Below are 24145 nucleotides of genomic sequence, written 5' to 3'. Positions count from 1 at the left end.
CCCAGCAGAAGTTATCTCAAACAGTAACTTGTCTGAAAGTTAAAAAGCTGAAGGACTCCAGTGACTCAAGGTCCTGCAACTCTTTCAGCTTCTCCAGATCTGAGTCAAAGAAGTCCTGCTGGTGCCACCCTGGGGCAAAGTGGACACCCGTTGGGTCCCCTCCATCTCCCTGGGGCCCACCTTCAAAACAGCCCTCCCTTTGCAGGTCTCCAACATGCTGCCGGTGATGGTGGGTCCCCTAATAATGGGCTCCCACTTGTCCTCCATCACCACGTGGTTCTCCTTGGCCCTCATCACCACCACCATTTCCCACTGTGGCTACCACCTACCTTTCCTGCCTTCACCTGAATTCCATGACTACCATCATCTCAAGTAAGACCTCTTTCCCCACTGTGGGTCCTTGGGCAATAGCCTTCACCTTCTCTCCTGGAGATTCTAGGAGCAGACATGACCCAGGTATCTTCAGTTTCCTTGTGATGGTACTAGTGGAGGGAGAGTTCTAGAGGTTGGCAGAATAAGGACCATGCTGGACCCAGATCACCTTGCTCTCTTCCTTCTTCCGAACACTGGGTCTTCCTGCAGCTGTGGGTTTTTAACCTTTACTTAGGTCCTGGGCCCTTTGAGTATCTAATGTAAGCTATAGACACTGTTAGAACAATGCATATACACCTAAGAATACTGCACACAATTCAAGGGGAATTGTCCATTTCCTCAGCATAGTGGTTATCGCGTCCACCTCACAAGGGGGACTGTCCTCTCTGAAAGCCTCCAGGCTTTTTCAAGTGTGGTCTACAAACCTCCAGCGCCATAATCACCTGAGATAACCTTGATAAAATGCAGGTTTTGGGGTTCCGCTGCACATTGCTGAACCAAAGCGTGTGGGGCAGCAGGACTCGCAAACTGCGTTTTAGTTAAATGTTCTGGTGCGGGATTCTGATGGAGGTGGCCCCTGAACCAACCTGAACAAGCCAAGCTCGGCCACACGTTCTGACTTGTGTGCAGCGGAGTCAGATAGCTTTTCAAAAGGAGAGCATAGGTTGTCAGTCCAGAGTGGCCCCATGAATGTGCACAACTCCCTGGGATGTTCTGATGGAGGCGGTCAGCATGTTGGGGATGGGTGTTTGGGGTCAGAGGGCTTAGAAATGTAAGGCTAGCATGAATGAAAAGAACAGCACACCAGTCTCCCATACTGTCCTCTCTCCTCCAGGTTCAACCAGTGCTATGGGGTGCTGGGGGTGCTGGACCACCTCCATGGGACCGACACAGTGTTCAAGCAGACTAAGGCCTACGAAAGACATATCCTCCTGCTGGGCTTCACCCCACTGTCTGAGAGCATCCCGGATGCCCTGAAGAAGATGGAGTGAGAGAGGGCCCCAGGGCCATCCTGGCTTTCCCCCTCAGTAGACTGCTTCGATGGCCTGAGGCATTCTGACTGCACCAAACTTGCTCCTCCAGCCATTCACTAATGACAGCACCACTGGGGCAGGGGGTTAAATCAGCTTCCCAGAAAAGCAGGCCAAGGATGGGGTCAGGGCTCCCCCAGCTGCCCCTGTTGTCCCTCAGAAGGAACAAGAAGTTGGCTTAAGGAAGGGGGTAAAACAGCTCCCCAGAATGGAGGCCAGTGAGAAGAAACCACTTTTTAGAGCGGTCCTGGTGAGTCCCTCTGGTCGTTTGCTGAGGAAGGGAAAAGATGACCCCAGATGACCTTTTTATGACCTAGACAAGATACAGAGAATGCAAAAGTAGCGGTGAGATAGGAAGCTACTGCCAGCTCTGGGAGATCTCCTCCGGGTGCCAGGGGGTGAGGGAACCAGAAGGGATTACTTTGCCCCTTCCTGTCGCTAAAAGCTTTTCTCAAATCCTACTCTGGCCAGGGCCAGGACACCCTCATTTCCCAAACACACAAACACACAGTCAGCTAACACAGGCCCCATTTCAACTCTGCCCCATTACAAACATCATCCCTCTGTGAAAAGAAAAAAGCCTATCACAGAGCGCCCCTCCCTGGATGAAAACCGGGATATCAAACAGATGCACACCAACTCCCATCTTCAGTCAGATGTGGAAACAGAAACCACAGGCCAAACCCTGCTGACCTGCTAAGCTGGCGGTCCTTTTATCCACAGAAGGGAGGGTCAGAGTTCCTGACCTTTGGGGACACCCAACTGAGGGGGCTAGAACCCTCTCAGAAAAGGCAAGAAAAACATGGCTGACCAAAGGGCAAAACCCTTTTCCTTCCCCCAGAGGATTAACCAGTTGTCTCAACACCATTTATTTCTAATGAAACTTTGTCAGGAACCTTATTATCTGAAACAAAACCAAAGACCTGCGTGGGCTGCAGCAGTCCCCGGCCTGGCCTTACCTTAGCAGCCAGACATTGTCAGGAACCCTGCAGCTCCCAAGGACAATCTGAAGACCACCATTATCAGTTACTAAACTCTTGTTCTTTGGACTTTCAGCTGTCAAGAAAACCATCCGTTGTTTTATTAACCACCTTAATACTAGATGGAGCCAAGTCTCCAGGCAGATCTAAGACTCCTTCCTTCCTATCAGCCCTACAACTCCAGACCTGCCCAGTACACCAACTGGGCACTTACCAGTGTCCTCCTTGGCCTTCAAAACCCCACCCACCCCTTCCCCTAGTCTGACCTTGGTGGGCCTGGCCCCATCCCCAAAACACCCATGCCCTGAGCTGCCGCAGCTGCTAACCCGCACGCGCAACCTATTCTTACAAGTAAACACTTAGGAAACAGCCCATCTTCAGTATACTTAATAGGGTAGGGAATGAGGAATGTGGAGGAGGAGGAAGAATAGATGCCTTTCTTCCTGTGAGGGCTTTAGACTTTGAGGTACTTAGAGGGTCAAGAGGCTGACAGTCTCTCATACCTTTTGGCAGCCAGGTGTCTGGGCTCTGAAAGAGGGGCCTGGGCCCGTTCTCTTCTTCAAACAGAATGGCCCAGAGGTTGGTGAACAAGTGAGACTTACAAAAAGGCAGACGTCACCAAATTCCCAATAGACCTTGTGAGGGTGAAAGTGGAAGGCATGGAAAATAAACTGATCTCTTAATTCCAGTAGGTGCTTCCATGTTTTCTCTGACTAGTCCGGACACTCCTAATCATGTGGCATCTGGGAGCCACAGCCGTGCAAGTAAACCATGGCCGCTCTGAGCATCCTTACCAGACTGTGGGAGTAGGGTGTCTGCCTGTCCCCAGATCCTCCTACAGAAGCCCCGGTTGCCACCTCAACTCTCCTTCAGCCCACGGAGGCAAGCAGTGGTCCTAAAGCACCTGCCCACGGAAATAATGGCGGAATTCTTTGGAAAAACACTTCTGCTGGGATGCTCCAGTGCTAGGCGTAAGAGTGCTCGGATTAATGGGTAGGGAAGGCCATGCCTCACTTCCAGTTTTATGATTCTACATCTAGGCCAGACTGGCATTCCAAACGTTTCTTCTGCCAGGGCCTGGCCTCACAGGTCAGGGAAAAGCCACCGAGAGCCCAGGGGCCGGTGATGGGTTGGGTGGGGTATAGTCATCATTCCAGCTTCAATCCTCCAGGCTCGCTGGTTGGCCTGGATTTCCCTAAGGCCACAGAGCACTGACCCGTTAGTCTTCTACAACCTAGCAGGAGAAGTCTTCAGTGAAGGGTGGTGCTGGCTGTCCATGAGGCATCCCAGCAACCCTGCTGGCTGTCTCCTTACAAGATGCCAAACCACAGCCAGAGAACAGAAATCCCGGGAGCCATGCAAGGTGGGCAGAACCCCCAGAGCTGCTGCCTGGCAGCTCTCCATTCTGTGGCACCGAATACCGCTGCCACGTCTCACCTGAGACCCAAGGTGGCCGTGAACTCAAGGCTGGCAAGAGCCTTCAAAAACCACTGGGGATTCCTCCTGGAACCATTCAGCATCAGCTCCGGGAGTCTGCTCCCTAGGCAGACTCCTCACAAGCCCGACAGCAGAGTCCTGCAAAAGCTTTCATTGCACATTGCACATTCCGACTGCAGGACTCCCTGGATCTGAGGCTCCATCCCTCAAGAGCTGTACCCCAGATGGGAGACCAGCCAATGTTTTGCCTTTTCAAGTTTTTATTTTTATACATTTTTTTGTATTAAAAAGAAAAGCATAATTACCACAAATTACAAAGGACTAAAGCAGGACTAGAATAATGAATGAATCACTTCAGCCTGGAAAGCAGATGCTCTCAATAATATTAATGTTATAATACAAGCTCATTCAAGTATTTTACATTTTTTTGTCCTTTTAAATGTGATATCCTAGCACATGGTAAAGATAATGTACTATGAGCGTAAGGTGGAACCTTCTCCGCAAAGCCAGATGACAAGTTTTCCTCGCCAGTGAGAAACGGGCCAGAAGTTCTTATCTCCTCTGCCTCTGCCATCGACATGGCTGGAGGAGAGGGCAGGGGCTGGGGCAAATCCAGGGGCCCTTCCACACAGGACATACTTTGGGTCCCACTCACGAGGGCACCAGATCATCCACACCACTGTACTCAGGCTTTTTGGCAAAAACAAAACCAAAACCCATGCCCACCCGCCCTTGCCCCTTCTCCCCACTTCCAGGGCCTGCTGAGCAGCTTACTTTCTTTTGTAAAATCAATCATTAGGAAAGGGGGAAAAATGAGCTACAATGGAACAAAACAAAAACGTAACAACTTTGACATGGGGGCTCAGCACCTGGGCCTGAGCCCCAGGGGTCCAGGCTGGGGCAGGGCCAGGCAGCCACTCTGCTGGGAGTGAGTCTGCCATCAGGTTCAGAAGAATGCAAGAGAACCCTGCCCCTTAGCAGGGCTGAGGCACTCAGACCTTGTGATGTTTGATGCCCAGAGGTTATACTGGCGTGGACCACTCGTGGAGGGGTACAGGATGAGTGGAAGGGTTTGGGCAGGCTGCTTTGTGTCTCAGGTCTTGGGACCCCCACGGGAGGGTGGTGGGTGTGAAGCGGCAAGCCCCTGATGGCTCCGGCCGCTCCTGGCATGCCTGTCACAGATACGTCGGTCCTAAATTCAAGTGTCTTCAGAAAGTGAAGATGTAAACTACTCTTTGCAACATTAACTCCTAACATGTTACAAAAAAAGAAAAAGAAAAAGCCCCTCCCCCCATCCTCAGCCTGTGATGAGATGAAGTCCTCACCTCCCCACCCCAAAGGGGCTTCCTCTCTCTGGGGTGTCTGTGGGAGGATCAGGGAGGGGATGGCAGCCCCCTGGCCTGGGAGTAAACTCTAGGTAAGAAAAGCCTTTCCGCACACCCCCAAGGCTTCCTTGCGCCCCCAAACCCGGCAGAGGACCAACACTGAGGTTCTATGGTGCTGGCTACAGTACAGGGCTGAGCGACCCAATGAAAGGGGTAAAAAGGGAAGAAGGGATGCAGGAGTCCAGCATCTGGTACAACGCAGGGCAGGCACCAAACAGCAGGGAAGGCCTCCGATCCCACTTACAGAGCAAAGACCAGACACTCATCCTTGACTTTCAAGACAAACCAGGTCACAGGAACTGAGGTGGGCTTCCCACATACTAACCACTGGGAGCGCAGAGCTTGCCAGTCTGGGATATTGTCTCCTGCTCCTGATCTTTAGGCCCAACAGAAGAAACAGTTAGAAAGAGGGCCAAGGAAGTGTCAGCAATGGAGCAACACTACCATCAACTTCTCCGTGCTGCCCGGTCCCCACTACGGGGGAACATATCGTCATGCCCGCACCCGACACACAGCTCAATCTGTGTGGGTCAGTCCTTCGTCACCCTCCCTAGTTTCGGGTGCCAGCGGACTCCAACCATGCCACTGTCGCTCAGCCCGACCCCAGCAGTCAGTGGCTGGAGAAGAGAAGTCAGGTATACTCTATGTCCACATATACCTTCCTGCCGCGGGGCTTCTCCAACTGGCAGGATTCCCCCCAGCCCTCAAATCCTCCTCATCCCTCATTCCCAGGCAGGGTCAATTGGGAGGGTGGGCAGAGATGGCTTGCAGAGGGGGGATGCAAGATGGGGAGACCCCACCAGACCCAAGGGAGGCAAATGGCATCCTTCTCCGCCTGTTAGGAGACAAAGCCTCCTTGAGGTCTCAGAGCTTTCCGGGCAACATGTTCCCCAGCCTCGGCTGCCAGGCGTTCACCTTTCCCCTTGGAGGTGGGGGGAGACGGTTAAGCTGAGGCCAAGTGTGTCCCAGATCCAGGCCGATGCTCTTCTTCAACAGTTTGAAGCCAACCTGGCCTTGGGGTTCCCAGGGTAGGATGAAGGGTGTCACGGCAGGACGGGGCCTGTCATGAAGCAACAGCAAGCAGAGCGAGGACACGACAGTGGCAGCAGTGTACAGACACAGGACGTCAGCTTCAAACGATGCAACAGCAGGGGTATTTCAGGGACGGCTCTATGTGAGCCGCCCCCAACTCTCTTGCCTACAGGCAGGAGGCACTGTACATGCAACTCAGTCCAGAGGAAGATTCTAGCCAATCCAGCCCAGGCACATCCAGAGAAGGTGTGAGCTCTTCGAGTTGACTCCACCGAGGAAAACAGGCATTTGGGTATTTCAGATTCCCGCTCCACAATAAGGCAACTTTTAAAAAAATATTATTTCCAAGAACAAAACAAAACAAAAAACAAAATCCAAGGGTAGGGGAAAGACATCACTTTCTGTGGATTAGGTGGGGGTTTTCTGATTTATTTTTTTGGTCTTTTATGGTCGATTTTGTCTTTTTTTTTTTTTTTTTCCATTTTTCCAAGGATGGAAAGGTCAGAGAAAAATAAAATAAATCATCTTTCAATAGTCTTTTCTGGTATGAGCAGCGTCTCTCTGGGCTGGGGACTAAGGGGTATGGGGAGAGGGGGTGGGGAGAGGATGAAACCTTCCCCTGCCCCCACTTCTAGATCCTTTGGTTTCCTTCTCCCAGAAGATGGCAGAAGGGCATGGTGGGGACAGCAGGGGGAGAACATGGTGATGACAAGCCCCAGATGATCAGGGGGCTGATGCTTGGGGCCCAGGGACGCTGCCAGAGCCTTCCATGGGACAGTGCTGGGCAATGGGGCCCACAGGGCCTTCTTGTGGGCTGCATAGTTGGCTTGAGGGGGAGCAGGAGGCTGTGGCTGGGAACCAGGGTGGCGGCCTACCAGCCGCGGGCAGGGCTACAGAGTGATTTTGGTAATCCAGACGAACTATCAATAATTTAAAACTTGATATATATATATATATATATATAAAAAAAATCTCCCCCCTTTCCCTCCCCCCCCTTAGAAGAAGCTAGGATGTGAAGAAGAGTCATGGAGAGAGGAGGGGGAAGAGGGTATGTGGAGGCTCCTGCCCAGGGGTACCTCTGATAGCCCAAATGGTGTACACGTTGCTACTCAGCACGAAGGCCCATTCTAATGACTTGAGGCCTGTCCCTTTTCTGTCCCCTCTCCTGGGACTGGGCACCCCCATGGACTCTTGCCCACCCCGTCCCCACCCCCCCAAACCCCAGGGCTAATGGGCTTTTCACTTTCCCAAAGTCTGTGTGTCCGAGTGCTGGCTCGTCCATTTGGCATCCTCCCGGACGGGCTGGCCAGTGGGTGGTGTAGGGGGTTGGCTGATCATGGTGGTGGGCCTGCTGGAAGACTGGGAGGGGCATCGCTTCCTGCCCTCGCCGCTGCCACCTCCTGCCGCCACTGGATGTCGCTTGTGGTTGCCCTCCTCACCCATGGGGGGCTGTAACAGAGAAGGGGATCACGGTGATTAGCAGCCACGACCCAGACCCCCTTCCTTGCCAGGCCTCTCTAGAGACTTACCTTCTTACCTCCAAATGTAGGTAACAGGTGTAACCTTAAAAACCAATTACCTGTTTTACGAAGCACATCTCTGTGGCAAGATGGCAAGCCCCATGCTGTTTTCTGCATATTCACTCACGGGGTCTATACTACCCTTTGATGGAGACATGATCATCCCCAAAGTAAAGCACAAAAAAAATAATTTGCCCAGGGTCCCATAGCTTGTAACCGGTGGAGACAAAATGTGGATTAGACCCATCTACTTCCGAAGCCCAGGCCTTCACCTATGCAAGTCTCTGCTCCCCTTCTGAGAAGGGACTGCTGCTCAGATGACGATGCGTGGAATGTGGCCTGCAAACCCCAAGGCGTCTCAGCTCAGAAGGCCCGGATACTCTTGGGGATTGCCTCATCTCCTATGATGCTCCAAAGAGGACACTGACCTGGGACGCCTGGATGGCTCAGTGGGTTAAAGCAAAGCCTCTGCCTTCAGCTCAGGTCATGATCCCGGGGTCCTGGGATTGAGCCCCGCATCGGGCTCCCTGCTCAGCAGGAAGCCTGCTTCCCCCTCTCTCTCTCTCTGCCTGCCTCTCTGCCTATTTGTGATCTCTGTCTGTCAAATAAATAAGTAAAGTCTTAAAAAAAAAAAAAAAAAAAAAAAGAGGACACTGACCTAAGAGTCAGACCATGATCCAGTCTGGACTCATGGCTACCAAAGGTGACCTCAACGACATGCCCTTCCATTTCCAGGTGTCAAAGCTCAGCCCTTCTTGTCCCCACCTCCACAGGTTTTCCTACTACAAGGCTCCTCTGTACATGTGTGCAAATTTGCCTCCCTCTAGCCCCCAAATGAGGAGGTGCTCAAGGATGGAAGACAACAGATTCCTCTTTATACTGGGAGGGCTGAGCAGCACTGCCACCATCTCACTGGGTGGTCATGGGCTCCCATTTACCCACTGGTTCAGCAACAGTAACAATAAACTCTGCCTCCTTCACCACATTATAAAGGTTAAAGGAGATCAATATAAAGTGCCCAGCACAGTGCCTGGCCCATGGTAATCACTCAATCAGTGGCAGTTTTTTAATACATTTGAGGAGTACTATTGTTACTTACTTATATTTATATTTTTGCTAAAAGGCTCCAAAGGGAATAAGATGATTAGCATACATCTAACATATTACAAACTCTGTAAAAGAAAAAGTTTCATTTCTGGACTCCCTGAAGCACATGTAACACAGAGACATCCATCACTCTAGTGCTTCCCTTGATATGTCTAGCAGCAGTAACTCTGAACCACCACTGGATGTCACCATTGAGTCACTGCTCTGAGAAGACAAGACCGTGGCTGTGGTGGTGGGGTGTTAAACAGAATCTATAAACTTCTAGGGCTGGAACTGGCGTCTTCAGAAAAAACGACTTTTACTTGAGTACTCACCCCAGTCAACTAGTTATGGTTGACCAGGGCTCACCAGTAAGGAGGGGTAGGAGATAAAAGGGAGAGGGCATTAGGATATTTAGCTACGAGAACATGGGAGGGAGGGAGAAGCAACCATAAAAACCCCTCCAATTAGGGGTAAGAGTCCACTTCTCACCCTCTATTTTACAGGTGAAGACCTGTAAGAGTTCCTAAGCCAGTGGCACAGCTGGGACAAGACCCCAGGTATCCTGATCTCTGGTCCAGTTTTCTGTCCAGGACAGGGGTCAGAAAAAGGAGAGACTTTCACTCACATCCACTCGGAAGTCTTCCAGACGTCGGAATTTGCCGAGGTATTCTTGAAGTTTGGGGTCAATGTCCAAATTTTTGGCTTTGGAATATTTCAAGAAGGCCCAGAACTTCTCCAGTCCATAGAGTTGGCCTACAGAAAAGAAGAGGCAGAGTCAGAGAGAAGCCAGGCTGGTGAGGAGTTGAGAATAAAGAGGCTCAGGGAACCAGGAGGTGGGATGTGACCTGGATTGACCCAGGGAGGGAGAAGGGAAAGAAGGCCTGGATGACCAGGCCTTGCAGAACTCCAACTCCAGCTCTCACCAGCTTCATAGTCCTTCACCGTTTCCTCCTGAAAATCCTTGAAGATATCCAGCCGGAACTTCTTTTCTAGGCCATAACTGTAGTATCGAAAAAGGCACTCCAAACCATATCTGTAGAACACAAGCCAGTAAAATTGGGACACGGTTTCTGTATTTGTACAACAGGGAAATATACCTGCATCCCAAATGAACTAGGAAACCATTTAAGCATACGGATTTTCAAGAAAATGCTAACTAATCTTCAAGAAGACTAATATTTAATGCTAGTCTAAGTCGGGTCTAGCAGTTTATGGTTTGCCAGGGGCCAGCAAACTCCAGAAAAAAGAACAATGACCCCTGCCCACACTCATTTGTTCATGAAACGTCACTGGCTTCTTTGTGCCAGAGGAGCAGAGCTGAGTACTTGTAACAGACAGCTCCCCCTCCAATGTCTGGCAAAGCCTGAAATATTTCTCATATGTCCCTGTACAGAAAAAGTCTGCCAGGGACGAGCTCTCTACAAAGTCATGTGGCCATGTTCGTTAGTAAGTTTGCTTATCTGACCTCAGAAACTTTATTTCTAGGGCACCTGGTGGCTCAGTTGGTTAAGCGTGACTTTGGCTCAGGCTGTGATCTTGGGATCCTGGAATTGAGCCCCGTGTCGAGCTCCCCGCTCAGCAGGAAGCCTGCTTCTCCCTCTCTGCACACTTCCCCACTTGTGCTTGCTCTCTCTCGCTCTCTCGCAAATAAATGAAATTTTTTTTAAAAAATAAAAATTTTACTTCTACGAACAGTATGCCAGGGAAATGACAAAAAATACATTTTTGTATTTTACAGATATATAAAACTAATCATAACATTATTAAAATTTAAATGTCTTAGAAAAGCAGTTAAGAAAAATCATGGTAAATCTGTACAACAGAATATAAATTGTTAGGAATTATAACCTGAGGTACCCACATGGTGCAGTCAGTTGAATGTCCAACATTTGATTTCAGCTCAGATAGTGATCTTAGGGTTGTGAGATCGAGCCCCGTGTTGGGCTCCATGTTTAGCATAGAGTCTGATTAGGAGTCTCTCTCTCTTTTCTTTCCTTCTGCCCCTCACCACCTTGTGTGCTTGCATTCAGTGCTAACTCGCTCACTCTCACTCAAATAAATAAATCTTTCCAAAAAATTACAACTTAAGGGGCGCCTGGGTGGCTCAGTGGGTTAAAGCCTCTGCCTTCAGCTCAGGTCATGATCCCGGGGTCCTGGGATCAAGCCCTGCATCGGGCTCTCTGCTCAGCAGGAAGGCTGCTTCCCTTCCTCTCTCTCTGCCTGCCTCTCTGCCTACTTGTGATCTCTGTCTGTTAAATAAATAAATAAAAACTTAAAAAAATATATATAACTTAAATCTATATCAAGGAATACTGAGATGCTTATGATAGATTATCAAGTGGAAAAAATGTGTTTCAAAATGTTATGTGAGGGGCACCTCGGTGGCACAGTGGGTTAAAGCCGCTGCCTTCAGCTCGGGTCATGATCCCAGGGCCCTGGGATCGAGCCCCACATCGGGCTCTCTGCTCAGCAGGGAGCCTGCTTCCTCCTCTCTCTGACTGCCTCTCTGCCTACTTGTGATTTCTGTCATATAAATAAATAAATAAATCTTAACAAAAAAATGTTATGTGATAATGAGCCCACTTTATAAACAAATATGTAATTTCCACATCTACACAGGTATGCAAAGTCTGGAAGGGCACATACTTTTTTTTAAGATTTTATTTATTTGACAGAGAGAGAGATCACAAGTAGGGAGAGAGGCAGGCAGATACAGAGAGGGAAGCAGGCTCCCTGCAGTGCAGAGAGCCCAATGTGGGGCTTGATCCCAGGACCCTGAGATCATGACCTGAGCCAAAGACAGAGGCTTAATCCACTGAGTCATCCAGGCACCCCCTGGAAGGGCACATACTTAAATATATCAACACTGGTTATCTCTGGGAGTTGGGATTTTCAAATGATCTTATCTGTATTTTCGAAACTTTCAACAAAAAGCATGCAAGAATTTCTGTAAGACAAGAAACTTAAATATTTTAATGACATGGAAAAAAGCAATGCTTATAAATGATAAGAAACAAACAGGAGGGGCGCCTGGGTGGCTCAGCTATTAAGTGTCTGCCTTCAGCTTGGGTCCTGATATCGAGCCCTGCATTAGGCTCTCTGCTCAGCAGGGAACCTGCTTCTCCCTCTCCCTCTGCTGCTCCCCCTGCTTGTGCTCGCTCTCTCTCACTGTCTCTCTCTCCATCAGATAAATAAAATCTTAAAAAAAAAAAAAAAAAAAAAAAAAAAAGATACCAACGGGGTGCCTGAGTGGCTCAGTGGGTTAAAGCCTCTATCTTTGGCTCAGGTCATGATCTCAAGGTCCTGGGATCGAGCCCCGCATCGGGCTCTCTGCTCGTCAGGGAGCCTGCTTCCTCCTCTCTACCTGCCTCTCTGCCTACTTATAATCTGTCAAATAAATAAATAAAAATCTTAAAAAAAAAAAAAAAAAGATACCAATAGGCATTCATGTGATGATCTAAATGCATTAAATATGGCAAGACATTAACACTGGTAATTTCTGGATTGAAGGGTTTCTCTCCCCACAGCTTCTTAAACATTTCTGAGGGGCACCTGGGTGGCTTAGTTGTTAAGTGTCAGCCTTTGGCTCAGGTCATGATCCCAGAGTCCTGGGATCCAGCCCCGCATCAGCCTCCCTGCTCAGCTGGAAGCCTGCTTCTCCCTCTCCCAACTCTCCCTGCTTGTGTTCCCTCTCTCGCTGTGTCTCTGTCAAATAATAAAATCTTAAAAAAATATATTTCTGTACTTTCCAAATTGCTTACAGAGAGAATCTTTTATTTGGGGGAAAGAAAAGTATCTTTAAAAGGTATTTGGTTTTGTTTTTAAGATTTTATCTTCTTGACAGAGAGAGCAAGCATGGAAGCAGGGGGAGCAGTAGGCAGAGGGAGAGGGAGATGCAGGCTCTCCATGGAGCAGGAAGCCTGATCTGCGGATCAATCCCAGGACCTTGCAATCACAACCCGAGAGGAAGGCAGATGCCTGACTGAGCCACATAGGTGCTCCAGGTATTTGTTTCTTAATAGCAAAATACTGAAAACAACCAAAGTATCTATTAACAGGAGACTGGTTAAATAAGTTGGGATACATCCATACGGCTTAAGCCTATACTGGCTATAAAAAGCAACAAGAAAGTTATTTATATATGGACATGGAATGATCTCTAAAACACAGTATTAGGAATGCCTGAGTGGCCCATTTGGTTAAGTGCCTGCCTTCGGCTCATGTAACGATCTCAGGGTCCTGGGATCAAGTCCCGCATTAGACTCCCTGCTCAGTGGGGGCCTGCTTCTCCCTCTGCCAAACACTCGTGCTGCTTGTGCTATCTCTGACAAATAAATAAATAAGCAAACAAATAAAATCTTTAAAAAAAATTTTTTTTATTTAAAAAAGTGCAAAAAAAAATCGGGGCGCCTGGGTGGCTCAGTGGGTTAAGCCTCTGCCTTCGGCTCAGGTCATGATCCTGGGATTGAGCCCCGCATCAGGCTCTCTGTTCTGTGTGGAGCCTGCTTCCCTCCTCTCTCTGTCTCTGCCTCTCTGCCTCCTTGTGACCTCTCTGTCAGATAAATAAATAAAATCTTTAAAAAAAAAAATAAGTGCAAAAAAATAAACTGCAAAATAGTATCTAATAGAGACTAATCTCTGGGTAAACAACAGGGACCTAGTAGGAGACTACAGGGATATCCTTGCTTACTCAAGCAAAGTATTTTTAGGAAAGCCCACAGGCTTCTGACCATGCTCACTGTCTGTGGGGAAAGAACTGGAGGCAGGGTGTGGCTGAGGAGACCGCTCATGATACAATCTTTGACCTCTCTGCATCTGAACCATGTGAACATTATTACTCATTCAAAAATTATCATCCTTAGGGGCGCCTGGGTGGCTCAGTGGGTTAAGCCGCTGCCTTCGGCTCAGGTCATGATCTCAGGGTCCTGGGATCCAGTCCCGCATCGGGCTCTCTGCTCAGCAGAAAGCCTGCTTCCCTCTCTCTCTGCCTGCCTCTCCATCTACTTGTGATTTCTCTCTGTCAAATAAATAAATAAAATCTTTAAAAAAAAAAAATTATCATCCTTTTATGAAGTATATTTGGGATATACACCAGAGATTTTTGGTTACAGTTCTGGAAGCAGACCCACCAGGATCGCTCACCCCCCACACAAGCACCAGCCAGCCCCCACCCCGCACCCAACATGCCACTCACCTGTAGCCTTCTTTGGCATCCTCCAGAGCCAGCTGCTTGAACTCCTCATACATCTTCTTGTTGAAGTGATCTCGGAGGAAGAAGGACCAGAAGCGGAAGAGAGTGTTCATCTCCTGAGACTGGCCGATGCCCAAGCGTTTCCGCTCTGAGGGGGAAGGAAGGAGGAAAGACGTGTTAGGGCCACACTGCCTGTGATTCAGGGGACAAATGTTCTTGGGCTCAAGGACTTGGTCCTTTCTCCTATACCCTCTCCCCCACCAATTCCCTGGCTCATCCCTGTCCTTGTGGTGTTTGAAGAGACAGTTACTGAACATGATCCTGTGTCAGGCCCTGCTGTGGGGCACCCAGAAGCAGGTGGCATCGGTTTCTAAACCAAGTCACCGCAGTCTAGCTTTTCACCTCAAATATGACTGCTCTCAAGCGTAGCTGAAGAAGGAAAAGCATCAACAAATAATTTGGTAATCTAACAACTTATATTAATTATTTATTACCAATTATTATTTCAGGAATCCTAGACATTAACAATTAAAAGAGTAACATTAAAAACACACACCACAGAACAAACAACAAAAGAAGAAATAAATTTAGTATCATTAAAAAAAAAACACGGGCGGGCGCTTGGGTGGCTCAATAGGTTGAGCCGCTGCCTTCGGCTCAGGTCGTGATCTCAGGGTCCTGGGATCCAGTCCCACATTGGGCTCTCTGCTCAGCAGGGAGCCTGCTTCCTTCTCTCTCTCTCTCTGCCTGCCTCTGCCTACTTGTGATCTCTCTCTGTCAAATAAATAAATAAAATCTTTAAAACAAACAAACAAACAAAAAAAACACACAAAAAAAACAAACCACGGGCGCCTGAGTGGCTCAATCAAGAATCTGCCTTTGGCTCAGGTCTTCGTCCCAGGGTTGTGGGATCGAGTCCCACATCGGGCTCCTTAAGCCTGCTTCTCCCTCTGCCTGCCACTCCCTTCCCTGCTTGTGCTTACACTCTTGTTTTGACAAATAAATAAAATCTTAAAACTACTAAAAAATAAGTAAGTTTTCCTCAAAATAAATATAATATAAAATAAAAACCTCTGTGCTTCAAAGGACATCATCAACAAAGTGAAAAAACAAGCCACAGAGTGGAAAACAGTATTTGCAAATCATGAATCTGATAAGGGACTTGTACCTACAATATATAAAAAACTCTTATAATTTAATAATAAAGACAAATAATCTAGTTAAAAAGTAGGCAAAGGAACTGAATGGACATTTCTCCAAAGATATACAAATGGCCAATAAGCCCATGAAAAAAAATGTTCAGCACGAACAGCTATGGGGTTGGGGGGGTGGGACGCAAATCTAACCCCCCAGGAGGTATTACTTATCACTTCACACCTACTAGGATGGCCACTACCAGAAAGACAGACAACAAGTGTTGGGGGGACTCAAAGCCATCAGAAGCCTCATGCTTTCTATCAGGAACAACAAATGGAGGCCCCTCTTTGGGAAAAAGTCTCACAACTCCTCCGAAGGTTAAACAACAGAGTTATCACATGACTCTGCACATGAAAACCTACGCCCACAGAAAAATGGACATGTTCATGGTGGCATTATTCAGCAGAGACAGAAAGTGGAAACCCAAAGGCCCATCGGTGACAGAGAGACATGAAATGTCCCTCTACTGAAGTGCTAGCCAGCCTCGGACAGGAGTGAAGTACTGGTACCGTGCTACCACAGAGATCGTGCTACCACAGAGATCGAGTGTGAGAACAGCACGCTCGGGAAGAGGCCAGCCACAAAGGACCGCTGATGGGATGATTCTATTTACGGGAAAAGTCTAGAACAGGCAAATCCTTAAGACTGCAGGTTGTGCAGGCCTGGGAGGAGCTGCAGGGGAGGAGGTGGGAAGTGACTGGTAAGGCGCACAGGTTCTCTTCCGCGATGCTAATGAAAATATTCCAACATCGATGCCGGGGACAGACACACAATGCTGGAATATACTAAAAGCCACTGCACGACACTGCGCACTTTAAATGGGTCGACTGTGGAGTATGTGAATTCTGTCTCAAAAAAGCAGTCACCACACACCCAAATACACAGGGGAGTAAGACAGATGAGCGAAGCACTTAGCAGCCATGTGCTGCTAACTGAGAAGGGGTGTGGGGGGAGGAATTAAAAGTAACAACTCCGCAGGAGCACTGAGATTGCTTCTGAGCATCTTTACAGCCAAACTGACAATCTACAGTTAAAAGATATCTCACTGTATGATAAAAGGAAACACATGGGAATATCTAGACAGTCTTTCCTTACACCACCTTCTAAAAGCAGGGGTCAGCAAACTTTTTTCTATAAAAGACCAGAGTAAATATTTTAAGCTTTATAGGCTTCATGTGGTCTCAGTCGTAGGTTCCTCTTTTTTCCTTCATAACCCCTCAAAAATGTAAAAACTGTTCTAAGCTCAAGGGCCATACAAAAATAGGCAGCTAGCTGGATTTGGTCTACAGGCCATGGGTAAGCGCCCCTGTTCTAGAGAATCTATGCCGCCCCACGCACACCCTTTTATGATCAACAGTGGGCCACAGTGGACAACAGCCGACTTAACAGCCATGCCAGAAATAGGTAAACTTTTGATACCTTTTTATTATCAATAGAGGAAGATCAAGGAACAGAAATGTTCTGAGTATCAGATTCTTTTAGCTTCCTGTATTCCAAAACTACGTGGCCTGAGTCTAACTCCAATCTTTCTTGCTCTAAGGTCAGAAGAAAGCAGAATCACCTGCTCCACCAGCCCTTACACTCTGGCCCCCGAGGCTAGGCCCCTCTGCCCCTGTGCTACTTACCATTAAGGCAGCGCCTACGATACTTGTGGTAGACGTGTTGTGTGAAGCCATTTTCCTTGAGCAGCTCATGGGAAGGGTGCTGGAACTTGGGCAGAGACTGTGGGGTACAGCCATAGCTGCCAACTGCAGGTGTCCCTTCTGAGGGGCTGGAGCTAGAGGCCAGGAGAGAGACAGTGTCACCAGGTTCCCTGGAGCAGCTGGCCATCAGGTAAGGAGGGGCTCCTCTGGTCCATCAGCCAAGATCTAGCCTCTCAAAGGGCAACAAAGAGACCTAAGTACTATGGTAGGCCAACCGACATCCTTCGGCCTGATCACTCTTCGAGTCGACCTTTGATGGGTTTTACAAAGCAGCCACTGAGGCTCACACAGACTGGGAGACTTGTCCTGGGTCATGGACTGTTGTACATCCCAGATTGGCATAATGCCCAAACCTGAGCTTATAAGCATTTATTTAACCCAGGTTCACATTTAACTTTGTTTGATGAACTATTATGGGGTAATCCATCTGTATTTTTCTTTAAAACCACACCTATTCCCAGTCTGTGCCATCTGTGCAAGGAGTAGAGTGCCCAGGAATCTGTATTTTTCTTTAATGACCTGGCTATCCTGAGGCAGGCAGCGGGTATCTACCTCCAAAAATCAATTCACAGATATTCTCTGAGAGCCTCTGGTCTGAAGGGCTGTGACACCACTTCTTTGGGAAAATTTTCCCAGGCCCTGGATTTACTTCTCTAGACTTCTTCAGATTTGGGGGTTTAGGTAAGGACCCCTTCTTTAATTTACAGACCAAAGAGGTTCCTTCCTCTTGGTTCCATCCACTGCCTGGCTTTCCCGCCCACCCTGCCATCAGCCTCATCTCTCCTCTCCACTGCGCCAGCACCTGATGGATGCCGTCCGGGGCCTGTGCTCTCGGGAATCCATCACCCAGCCCACGTGACTCTCCAAGGGCGGGTTTGAGCTGTGTCTTGTCTTCCTTTTTCGAGGCATCTGCAAAGGTCAGTCCAGAGTATGTTATTAACTCACAGAACTCTGAGAAACACCAAGCATTTGTAGGACTAAGATTCCTTCATGTGTGTGAGTTCTTCACAATTTAGAAAAAATTTCTTTATCTAGTCTCTCACACATGAGGTCCACAGCTCTGAGCCAGAGACTGGTCACGTCTATCCCATAGGTGAGAAAACTGAGGTTTGGGAGCCCAAGGAGCCAGCTGCTCAATCCTCCTTGGGCCTTATCATGGCGACACGGGGCTACCAACTCTCACACCCAGTGCCTTCCTCAGATGTGGCCACCCGATCCCGAGGCAGCCCACCTTCCTAAGAACACAGAGCAGGTCTGGGATTTGGCAGTCTCCTGGCTCAGGCAAGGGAATGCAGCAAAGCACTGGAATGCGGTCAAGTGAGCCCAAGACTCTTAGCCACGCAGCAGGAGCCCCTCACCTTGGCATCTAGCGTCCGTCCTTCTTTCACTACTGGGTAAAACCGTGATGTCTGACTTGAGTCTTTGAGTTGTGGTGTCCGGGGAGTGCGGGGGGTCCTGGCATTGCGGTAGTTTGGCGACTCTGGGACAGTGGTTGGTAGAGAACGGGCAATGGTGGAGGGCTCAGGAGCACCGAACAGTTTGTTGGCCAGGGCGTCGGTGGGGACTGCAGAGAGAGAGAGTGGGCCAGTGAGCGGGGGGTGGGCCTGTGACTGACTGCACCTGGGAAGCCCCCCGTCAGAGGGCTGTACTCTCCCACCCAGGCCAAGTGGTACCCCTCTCTCACCTTGTTGGAAGCGGGGTGGCCCAGGAGGGACCTCCTGGTTGGGATCCACGGGGGGCTCTGGGGTTAGTGTATCAAACTGCTCCCGGCTGATCATGTTGACTTTCTTGAAGTTCTCGACTTCTTGCTGTGGAGGATACAGAATGGGTGGGGTGTCGGTGTTAGTAAGAAGACTGCCCCAGCCTGTTTAGGAATCAAGACATGCAGGAAGTTGCAGGGGGCAGCTCCCACGTCCACATACGTGGAATTCTGGTCCCCAGGCTCTCAGCTGCCCCACACCATTCCCCAGCCCCAGTTACCTGGACACCAGCGTGCCGACCCAGAAGGGCTGAGTGCTGGCCCAGCCCTCTTTACAGCAAGGCTAGATGAGGAGCTCCGCACAGGCTGCTGACTCTCCTCTTGCCACTGTCTCCTCACCTCCACCAAACTCCCTGCTGCTTACTACAGCACAGGCTCACCTCACAGCTACTTTGGACAAATCTGCAAGTTTTGACTGTTTCCAGTCAGCAGGGATTTTTTTTTTTTAAACCTGTCTTTTCTCTAATTTCCATACTCAAAACAGGCTCCTGAAAACTTTTATATAGGCCTACATTTTTAAGAAGAGAATAATCCAGTCTGTTCTTCTCTTCCCCACAAGTGTGGCTGTCAGGACACTGAACATGGATGCTGAGGCAGCACAGTGATCGCCTCTAACAGGGACACAGCTTACAAAGTGTCTCTCCATCTCTCCTCACTTCATGCCCCTGCAAAGTGTGACTTACCACCCTCTCTTGATACACAAGGATACTGAGACTCTGTGCCCAAGGGCACACAGCGAATCAGCCTTCCTCACTCCCACAGATTACAGACACCCCAGGCTCCACCCCCACTGCTGTGTCCAAGCCTCACCTTGATCTGGGAATACTCAGGCTCAAACTTCTCGGTCCACAGGTCCTGCTCGTAGTAGAAGAGCCCATCGTTAATGACCTTGGCCAGCTCCGCGCTCATCTTGGCACGCGAGGTATGGTTGCCTGTGCGGTCCCCCCCAGGGTGCCGACGCATGTAAGGCGGCGTCTGGGTGACAATGAGGATCTTGTTCACATCCCGGTCATCAATCTCATAGTCAGAGTCCTCATCAGACCAGGCGGTGAAGGTGTTCTTCCGCCCATCCATTTGCTCCATCTCCTCGTCAAACAGGAAATCGAGCTCCTCTTGCTCCTCCTGCTCCTTGGACATGAGCTGCTGAGAGGGCAGCTGCTGGGGCAGAGAGGTTGGGTGGAGGAACCTGGGCTCCTCGGACTTCTAAAATGAGGAAAATGAAGAATGCGGGGTGAGATTACCAGGGGGTCTTGGACTAGCCTCTGTAGCTGTCACCGAGAGAGAGGCCCTGGCAATGCCAGCAAGCCACAGCTGCCAGCCTTGCAGCCTGTCGCCTACGACTCTAGGCTTCCTCTCTCCCAGCTGACATCACAGTCATTCTCAAACGGTGAGGGGACAAGGCCCTGCAGCCACCTGTGCTCTCATTTACCTAGCCTGGGAGTGGGCACACGATTCTACCCGTTGATCCATCCATTCCATCTATCCAAAATCTCTCCAAGAAAAGGAGAGCTTCATCAGACAGGGACCACGGCTGCCTTGCTTTCCATCATATCCTTAGTACCTAGACTGGGACTTAGCAATAGCAGATGTTCAACTCTTTTTTTTTTTTTTCCATTTGACACAGAATGAGAGAGAGACAGCGAGAGAGGGAACAAAGCAGGGGGAGTGGGAGAGGGAGAAGCAGGTTCCCCACTGAGCAAAGGGCCTGATGAAGGCCTCAATCCCAGGACCCTGGGATCATGACCTGAGCTGAAGGCAGATGCTTAACTACCCCAGATGCTCAACTCTTTGATGAGTTAACAAGAACCCACTGATACCAGGACCTATAGAAGACACAATTCTTGAACTTAAGGCAGCTCACAGTTTGGCAGGAGAAAAGTCAAACCACCAGCCAGCCAAATGCAGTGTGGTATTGGTCAAGAGTAAAAAAAGAATTTGTGGACTACACAGGGATCGGCACTTAACCAGCCAGAGGTGGGAGTGAGGACAGTCAGGGAAGGCTTCCTGGGAGATGTAATGACAGAAGAAGGAGGAACATAAGTAAGCCAGATGAAGGCAGGAACAAAGAGTGTATGAGGCAGAAAGGACAGCATGTTCTAGAGGCAAGAGAAAACAGGCTGCTTCTGGCAAAAAGAAAATATTTCAGAGTGTTGCTAGAATGAATTTATCTGAGACCTCAGGGCAGAAGCATTTGTCTACCTCACAATTTCTATCCAAAAGGTCAATTCCCTCTATGCAAAAAACCTCCCATATAAACTCCAAACCTACTCTCTCGTAAGCTTCAGGATAGGCCTGGTGGGAACAACAGGGCTCTAATTGTGGAATGGGGGCTAAGCCTGCCTGCCTTTCCAAACCTTGAGAGCCTATAGGTCTGGAACTCATAAGGTCCCTCTCCAATGTTTTCCTCGTGACTGGCCTGATCCCTGACACGGTGTGAAGGATCACAGCCAGAACAGAGAGGGAAGTCAGGGTATGAACAAGAGGGAGGCAGTCTCAGTGGTACAATGGAAAAGGGGACACAGCATTTCAGAGACCCACAGTCCAAGGTCATCTGTGAGGCCTCCTCACAAGCCCTAAACCAAAGAGATCTCCCAAGAGAAGGTGGGGAGTGGGGCAGATGGAGCACACATTTGCTCCTGGAAAGGGGGCACTAGTTTTAGTTTGAAATGGAAACACTTCTCAGAGTGGACTCAATGTGTACTGCTGGCATATTGCTTTACAATTTCGAGAGCCGTCTAAGCCCTTCTTTCTTTCCTCTGAAGATGGGAACACTGAAGACTTGAGATACTAAACAACAAGCTTCCCAAGGTCAACAGCCATCAGTGATAGGAAACCTGTGTTCATGTCTAGACTAACTCTACATCCAGGCTCTGTGTCTGCTCTTTCCCTTCACTCTTCACAGAGCCTGAGTGGCTTATATAGGGGACAGTGAGGACACGCTCGGGCACTACGGCAGCCCCAGTGATTTCAATGGGGCAAAACAAAGAGCCAAACACCAAGAAACCAGGGACACTGCTGCCAGGGGCCATAGGAGTTCCTCCTGTGAAGAATGCCACTCAGGAACTCACACAGCGGGGGCTGTCCTGAGAGGTGATCCTCACTGGAAGGGGACACGAGCCCAGCAGCTTTCCCACAGTCACTGCTGACCTCGGCTCACGTCACAGCCAAGAGCCAGCCAGCCTGTGGGCTTAGCCCCTCTGAGGCCCAGCCCCACCCACCTTGGGCCGTGCTGGGGACGGCCGCGGCCTCTTCTTTACTTCGATCCAGTTCTCAGAATCCAGGTCAGGCAGGCTGGCAGAGAGGCCCTTGGGCAGCGTCTTTAGGTTGCTGACCTCCTCCGTTTTGGTTGGCACTGGGGTGACGGCCCGGGGAGAGCCAGGCGCTGACTCTGAAGGGTGGAAAGGTGAGGTCCTCAACCTTCCAGTCCTCCTGACACCAGCTCTGAGGAGGAGTGCTGGCTGAAGGACAAGGACAACAAGAAGGCGCCCACAGGCCAGCAGCACCTACCTGTCTCCTTCTGGTAATGCTGACGGGGCACAAACTCGGGGCAGTTGAGAAGCTGGGAGAAATCAGTCTGGGAATAATCCACTATTGGGGGACCAGGAAGAGGCCATTTCTCTGGCTCCTCCCTCCTGCGGACTTTCTCATCAACGATCTCCACCACCTTGCTGTCCTTTAGGGCCTGTAGGGGAGAAGAGGAATGACTCAGACAGAATGAGGTCTGGGCGGCTGGCAGATGGATGACTGGGCCCCACGAGCTCAGTTAAGAGTCTGGTGCTGACGGGGGTATAAGAAAACTGGCACCATCTTCCACAACTGGCATCAAATTACGAAATCAAACTTATAAGAGGGGACCAACATGAAAAACACACTTGCCCTGTGACCTTGCCATTCGATATCTAGCAATCTACCCCCAGAGAAATAGGGCCATAGTCAGATTACATTATGTGTAAAGATACAGATAAAAAAGCCATTCACAACATTGTCTGTAATATGGAAAACACTAGAAACTACCCAACTTGCCAGCACACCAACAACTTAAAATAAATGACGGCGCACCCATTCAGTGCTATAAGACTCACATGTTAAAAAATAGCTTCGCATGTGCTGAGGGGGAAAGAGCCATAAAAAAGCAGGCCTAGGTCAATGTGTCTAAGATGCCATTGGTGTTTGAACTTTTAAATAAATACAAACTACATACACATTCTTCTAGGATTCACAGGTAAACGCCTATGGGTGTTCATCTCTAGGAAAAAGGGTCAGAGTGGAGAAGAGAGGAGAGTTGTCTTTAAGAATCTTTTGCAGTGGAAATGGGAGACACTTCCACAGTGCGACACAGGACAATACGCTCTGTCGGTGAGGCCACAGCTAGAGGCGCTCTGCTACACTGCTGGAGGGAGTCCCTGAGGAAAGGGAACCCAGCAATTTGCCCCATAGTGCAGCCTTCTCACTTCTAGAAATCTACATCAAAGATACACTGGCAAAAATACAGCGAGATATATATGCAGCTCTAAGCAGGAACGACGAACATCCTTCTCTTATGTACTACCATGCAGTCAGCTCCCAAATGTATTAAGTGAAAGCAAAAGTACAAGTGAAGAAATGCATGCATTACATGGTGCCACCCAACTAACACAGGGGAAGGATACAAATACACCGAGTGGCATTTGCTAATTTTTTTTTTTTAATGGAAGGATTCAAAACAAGTTGCCTTTGGGGAATAAAAGGAAGGCAGAAGTGAAAGAATTTTAAATCGGACTTCTAGGAGGATACCATGTTGACTTTAGAACCATGTAAATATTTTACCTAAATGCAAAACAAATTAGAAATTAGAGGGGAAAAAGCAATCCCTAAAACTTGAGAGCAAGATGAAACTAACAAAACAAATATATGTCAAATTAGAGACAAAAATTACACAAAGATTATTCCAAGTACTTGAGAATACAGTCATTTGAGGTATAAGTAGCAAAAACCTCCCACATTTTTAGTAGTAGTAGAGGTATTATTACGAGAATAAGGTATATAAACTATCAAATAAAACAAATGTGGAATTACGTTGAGGTCAATAGCAATGAGGACTTGGGGTATAGGAGAAAGGAGTATTAGACATAAAAGATCATTGGTATTGGGCGCCTGGGTGGCTCAGTCGGTTAAGTGACTGCCTTCAGCTCAGGTCATGATCCCAGAATCCCAGGATCGAGTCCCGCATCTGGCTCCCAGCTCCATGGGGAGTCTGCTTCTCCCCCTTGCCTTCTCCTCACTCATACTCTCTCTCACTGTCTCTCTCTCAAATAAAAAAAAAAAAATTAAAAAAAAAAAAGACCATTGGTATTAAGTAAAGACTGTGTAATCCTGAACTTTAATAGAAAATATCAGTATAGGGGCGCCTGGGTGGCTCAGTGGGTTAAGCCGCTGCCTTCGGCTCAGGTCATGATCTCAGGGTCCTGGG

General features: G+C 48.9%; 2 protein-coding genes across 7 annotated transcripts in view; one reads left to right on the top strand and one right to left on the bottom strand.

Annotated features, from left to right (window-relative positions):
- FAXDC2 (fatty acid hydroxylase domain containing 2) overlaps window positions 1–3071 on the top strand; it is a 29859-nt gene extending 26788 nt beyond the window's left edge. For all 4 annotated transcript variants that reach the window (XM_059417222.1, XM_059417220.1, XM_059417221.1 and 1 more), the window contains 2 exons: window positions 206–372; window positions 1208–3071. In XM_059417222.1, the coding sequence (XP_059273205.1) occupies window positions 206–372; window positions 1208–1364 (324 nt within the window). In that variant the 3' untranslated portion in view covers window positions 1365–3071. The remainder of the gene's footprint in view (window positions 1–205; window positions 373–1207) is intronic.
- Window positions 3072–7199: 4128 nt separating this feature from the next.
- The window catches only part of LARP1 (La ribonucleoprotein 1, translational regulator), a 57277-nt gene continuing 40331 nt past the window's right edge, over window positions 7200–24145 (bottom strand). For all 3 annotated transcript variants that reach the window (XM_059417218.1, XM_059417219.1, XM_059417217.1), the window contains exons 9-19: window positions 22204–22378; window positions 21915–22084; window positions 19507–19899; window positions 18622–18745; window positions 18296–18501; window positions 17740–17846; window positions 16860–17011; window positions 14041–14185; window positions 9770–9879; window positions 9472–9599; window positions 7200–7686 (exon numbers count right to left, since the gene is read on the bottom strand). In XM_059417218.1, the coding sequence (XP_059273201.1) occupies window positions 7477–7686; window positions 9472–9599; window positions 9770–9879; window positions 14041–14185; window positions 16860–17011; window positions 17740–17846; window positions 18296–18501; window positions 18622–18745; window positions 19507–19899; window positions 21915–22084; window positions 22204–22378 (1920 nt within the window). In that variant the 3' untranslated portion in view covers window positions 7200–7476. The remainder of the gene's footprint in view (window positions 7687–9471; window positions 9600–9769; window positions 9880–14040; window positions 14186–16859; window positions 17012–17739; window positions 17847–18295; window positions 18502–18621; window positions 18746–19506; window positions 19900–21914; window positions 22085–22203; window positions 22379–24145) is intronic.

The sequence above is a fragment of the Mustela nigripes genome, chromosome 12, assembly GCF_022355385.1.
Source record: "Mustela nigripes isolate SB6536 chromosome 12, MUSNIG.SB6536, whole genome shotgun sequence".
Classification (NCBI taxonomy): domain Eukaryota; kingdom Metazoa; phylum Chordata; class Mammalia; order Carnivora; family Mustelidae; genus Mustela; species Mustela nigripes.
Note: the sequence above shows the minus strand (reverse complement) of the source record. Positions and strands in the feature narration are given on the sequence as shown.